General features: G+C 37.5%; 1 protein-coding gene across 1 annotated transcript; it reads right to left on the reverse strand.

Annotated features, from left to right (window-relative positions):
- Positions 1-1,984: 1,984 nt before the first annotated feature.
- On the reverse strand, positions 1,985-2,506 carry LOC101434751 (large ribosomal subunit protein uL23-like). Its single transcript, XM_058290952.2, has one exon. The coding sequence runs from the start codon at positions 2,499-2,501 to the stop codon at positions 2,031-2,033; it is 471 nt and encodes a 156-aa protein (XP_058146935.1). The 5' UTR covers positions 2,502-2,506; the 3' UTR covers positions 1,985-2,030.
- Positions 2,507-4,828: the final 2,322 nt, after the last annotated feature.

Below are 4,828 nucleotides of genomic sequence, written 5' to 3' on the forward strand. Positions count from 1 at the left end.
TTGGTCCATTTGTCTGATTTCAACTAGAACTCTATCCAAACCAAAGGAGGATGAGCCCAAGAAATACCCGTTACTCTGAGATTTGGCATAGTTTGGATCTTCAGGCATACTTTAAGGCTATACTATGAATCAATACAGTGGTGTATCCCTATTAAAAAAAGGAAATTGTTCTGGAGGGCAAACTTCCCAGAATGCCACAGCTATCAATGCTAGGATGGCTCAGCTGAACATCATCTAACATTAAAAAGACAAGTGGGTCCAAACCTTAGGTGAAATCTTTTTTTTTTTAAAGATTTATTTATTTTTATTTCTTTCTTTGAATGTGATCACTTATAATTATAGCCATCCATTATTTTTGTAGCACTACGTAGAGTGTTCAAAGCATTTTCATCTGCATCATCTCACGCTCAGTTTGTAACAGCCACCTAATATGAAACTGGTATCTGTAGACTTTCTTTCCATGTCTTATGACCTTTCTTCTTGAGGTTCTTCCAGACAGTGCAGACCTCATCACCCAACAGAAGCCTGGATATGAAGGATTCTCAACAATATTTGATATAATGCTCTCAGAGTCTTTTAAAAGTAAATGCCTCAGGTTATTCATCATTTCACAGATACCTTAGATCCATCCTGACACATAACTTAGAAAGACATTCTGTTATATTTCTCAGAAATTATAATCATTTTATATCTTACTTGCATCAGCACCACCTGTGCCTTGCCCACATCCACAGGCAAAATTTTTAATGATAAAGAAAGTACTTCTAAGGTCCCGTTCTACACTTTCTAATAAGAATGCTTCTTATATTTGTAAGGGTCTTTACAGCTTAGAAGTGGTTTCACATCTATGACCTCACTGGACACATGAGGTCTAAGAGACCTGAACTGCAAATACATTGTGAATCACATCACCTTCTAGCCCTTAGTATCTCCCAGCATAGACCTGAGATCTCTGAAATTGTTGATGATCTCATTTGTATTATTTAGTATTATTTAAGTTATATAAAATACTACACCTTAGTGTTAAGAAGATGATTTGATTTAAAAAAATGTCATCTGATTGTATGCCATAAAATGTGGGATTCCAAATGAAACTACTTGCCATATATTAGTATTTTTGAAAGTATGGCTCTTGGAAGAGCTATGTCAGAACCCCATGAATAACTTTTCTAAAACTTTAATGTGTAACAAATACCTCGGTGGGTGAGGTATTTGTTATCTGCATACCAGGATGCAGATTCCTGGGCCTACACCCAAACTACTGAATCTGATTCTCTGGAAGAGGGGTCAAGAAATCAGAACTTTTAATCACCTGGGAATTGTATGCCCTCAAAGCCTGAGAGCTATTTCCCTACAATGAAGGTGATTTTCCTAGGTTTCCCACTGCAACTTAGAAAAGAAAGTTCTGCACCTTTAGAAAGTGCAAGAACTATTCAGGGCAATTAGCATACCATTTAGCGAGTAATTCAAATTTAAGAAAAAAGAACAATGAGATTTAAAATATCATCAAAACATACTTCAGTGCAGTGCCCTGTACTAGGTGCTCTTAAAAACTGTAGAAATTGATACAATTTCATAATAAATATTCAATCTGTAATGATGAGCTCTGTCAATTGTAGAAAAGATAAATGTAGAGTTTAATTAGAAAATAGACATCTCTCTGAATGTGAGGTGAAAGCTGGATAAAATGCATTTCTGTCTGCTTCATAAAGTACTATTGAAAATCTGTCATTATTATAATTTGAAAAGTATTATTCAAAAAGAAGACAGATTTCAGTTCAGTAGCTTTGACTGTAAGAAGACCAAGAAATAAAAGTCGAATGGAAGAAAGCTAAGTCAAAGATGACTGAATTTAAAAACTATCATATATCTTTAAAGTTAGCTAAAGAATTACAGCCAAATCCCATTTTGCCTCTCACCAAAATGATAGGCCAGGGAATCTGTATAAGATGGAACATTTCTCTTTTTTTAAAATTTTTTGTTATGGTCACAAAACTTAATATATTTAGAATTAGCCAGCTGGACTCAGTTTAGATGATCCCAATTTTGTTGGCAATATCCAAAGCATCATAGTCAGGAGCCAGTCGAACATATGCCTTCTTCTCTCTATCAGGCCTGATCAGGGTGTTGACCTTGGCCACATCAGTGTCATGGAGCTTCTTCACAGCTTGCTTGATCTGGTGCTTGTTGGCCTTGACATCCACAATGAACACAAGTGTGTTGTTGTCTTCAATCTTCTTCATGGCTGACTCAGTGGTCAGGGGGAACTTGATGATGGCATAGTGGTCAAGCTTGTTTCTCCTGGGGGTGCTTTTCTGAGGATATTTGGGCTGTCTCCTGAGACACAGCGTCTTAGGCCGCCGGAAGATGGGTGATGTGCGGATCTTCTTTTTTTTGTGGCTGTGGACGCCTTTCAGTACTGCCTTCTTGGCTTTCAAAGCTTTTGCTTTGGCTTCCGTTTTGGGAGGGGCAGGCGCTTCCTTCTTCGCTTTCGGCGCCATCTTCGTGAAAAGGCTGGAACATTTCATTTTATATAAACTTAGGTAAAGAAGTTTCCTGGTCCATGGTGCTCGGTCTGTGTTGCTTCTTCATGAATTATGTTCTGGTATTTTCAGATTACTGAAAATGTCAAAATAACATTGACTTAGATGCATTGGTTTCACATCTTTCGTGAGTTTCAAGCAGCCCCATTCTTTAGGATGTCAATCAGCTAACATCTAACTCTGTAAGGAAAGCATTTAGTCTCAGGAAGTTCTCAGAAAGCAATTGCAAAAATCACCTGTAACTGTAGTGTGTAAGGTGAGATCACATCCCGTAAGCTGAGAGCTGTAAGAAGCAGATGTTTGGGCCAAGTTTGGAGAAGGCTGGGCCAGATGAGGCTAGAAGTTTAGATTTCTTTAGTTCAGGGTATGTATCAGTTAGCTCTTACCACAATAATTCTTCATAACAACCACGACAAAACCTCAATGACCTACAACAGTGTTTTTTGCTCACCTGTGAATACAGGATGGGATGAATAATTGAAATTTTGAGCATAGATACCAGTCTATGTGGATAATAAGAAGCATGAAACCTAACAGTGGTTCTCAAACATGGAAGGCAGTGAAGTTCAAACACAAATTACAGTCACTAACCCTGGCATTTCTGATTCAGGACCCTGGGGTGGAACCCTGGAATTTTCATTTCTAGTGGGTTCCCAGATGCTGCTGATGCTGCTGGCCCCAGGACCACACTTTGAGAGCCACTGTTCTATGGATTTGGAGTTAATAGGAACTTACAGGGATATTAAGACAGCTGAAGGATATTGATATTTATGAAAGGCAATTTTAAATGAAGTGAAAGAATTTGAGTGAGAGCATTGTCCAGATAACAGCTGGTTCAGAACAAGGTTAGTTAGGGGCCCTTGCTGCTCTCTTGCCACCACTGGATTAAACTACCCCAGGTAGCCTAGCAAACAACTTGGGATGTGCTACTGGCTATTATCTGTTGAAAGTCGTATGCAAAACTCTACATGGAAAAACAAGTTTTAATACCACCGCTTTATTAGAAAAAGTAAATAAAATAAGGGTTTGAGATATTCATCACACTTTTAAGTCAGTAAAAGGACCCAGCTCCTCCTTCTAACGTCAAATCAAGTGCAGGTTGGAAGACAGAGATAAGACAGCGATCTGAGATTCTATGTGAGCTTTCCCTATTTAAACCCTGATTTCTACTGGGACATGATAATAATAAGTTAAGAGGTTATTTCTGAGGGAGGAGAACTGACAATGAAGCAATGAGTAAATGAGGCCTTAATTTTGGAGAGAGCAAGAAAATGCTGTTAAACTATTTTCAGGGGATCCATGAACTGCAACCAGTAAAGATAATGTGATAAAATGTGAAGTATTGAATATTGAGACCTGTGTGAGTCTTAACTTAGCCTGACACCAGAGTTAAGTGCCGAGCAGAAAAAGCGAGCTCATAGGCTATTATTAGGTGAGTGAGAAAAAAAAAAAGAAAAGAAAAAAAGAATGCTACTCTCTAAAAGTGTGCAGGCAAGAGTTGAAAATGAATCAGTACTTCCAGACCCCTGCCTTTTGAGGCATATATAACCTAGTACTAATTGCAACCAAAAAAAAAATTAGAACATGCAAAGAACATATAAACTCATACAATATCCACATCATTCATGTCTCTAAAGGCTTATTTCTACATTGTAATCAATACAGCAGAGAAGGAACAAAAAGAAAGGGAGGCATATTTGCAAGGTTTTAAACCTTTTCTTTATTGTTCCCCAGTCCTTAGACTTAATTTTAAATGGAAAAAAAAAGTTTCTATGAAATGGTTGGAATAAATGTGAATCTGTTATGCAAAAACAGCTATGAATGGAACGTTTTATAAATTTATGTAGTAGAGTACATTATATGGACACAAATTTAGTCACATCGTGATCATCAGGTGATCCAATCATAAATATCCATTTGCACACTTCAAGATCAAACATGACCTGTAGTCAGAGAAGACAGTGGCTTTGCCCTCTTTCTAGTTGGCACAACGGTGTCTCACTGTTTAGCATCATTAATTCCCTAGACCACGCAGACTACATTGAGATTTTTAATTCCAATTTGACTGAAAGAATAAGAAGGATATTACAATTTCACACCAAGGTTATTTTTATCTTTTTATATCTATCTGAGTGTTCTCTTTACGAAGTTCCCTGCCCCTGCCTCCACCCACCCCCACACACAGAGAAAATGTCTGTTCCCTAAAACCCAGGAGAATTAAATAGATTATTTTCTTTATAGTTGTTATCACACAATCAAAGTTCCTCATTTGTTTTATCATGTGA

The sequence above is a fragment of the Dasypus novemcinctus genome, chromosome X (genome assembly GCF_030445035.2).
Source record: "Dasypus novemcinctus isolate mDasNov1 chromosome X, mDasNov1.1.hap2, whole genome shotgun sequence".
Taxonomy (NCBI): Eukaryota; Metazoa; Chordata; class Mammalia; order Cingulata; family Dasypodidae; genus Dasypus; species Dasypus novemcinctus.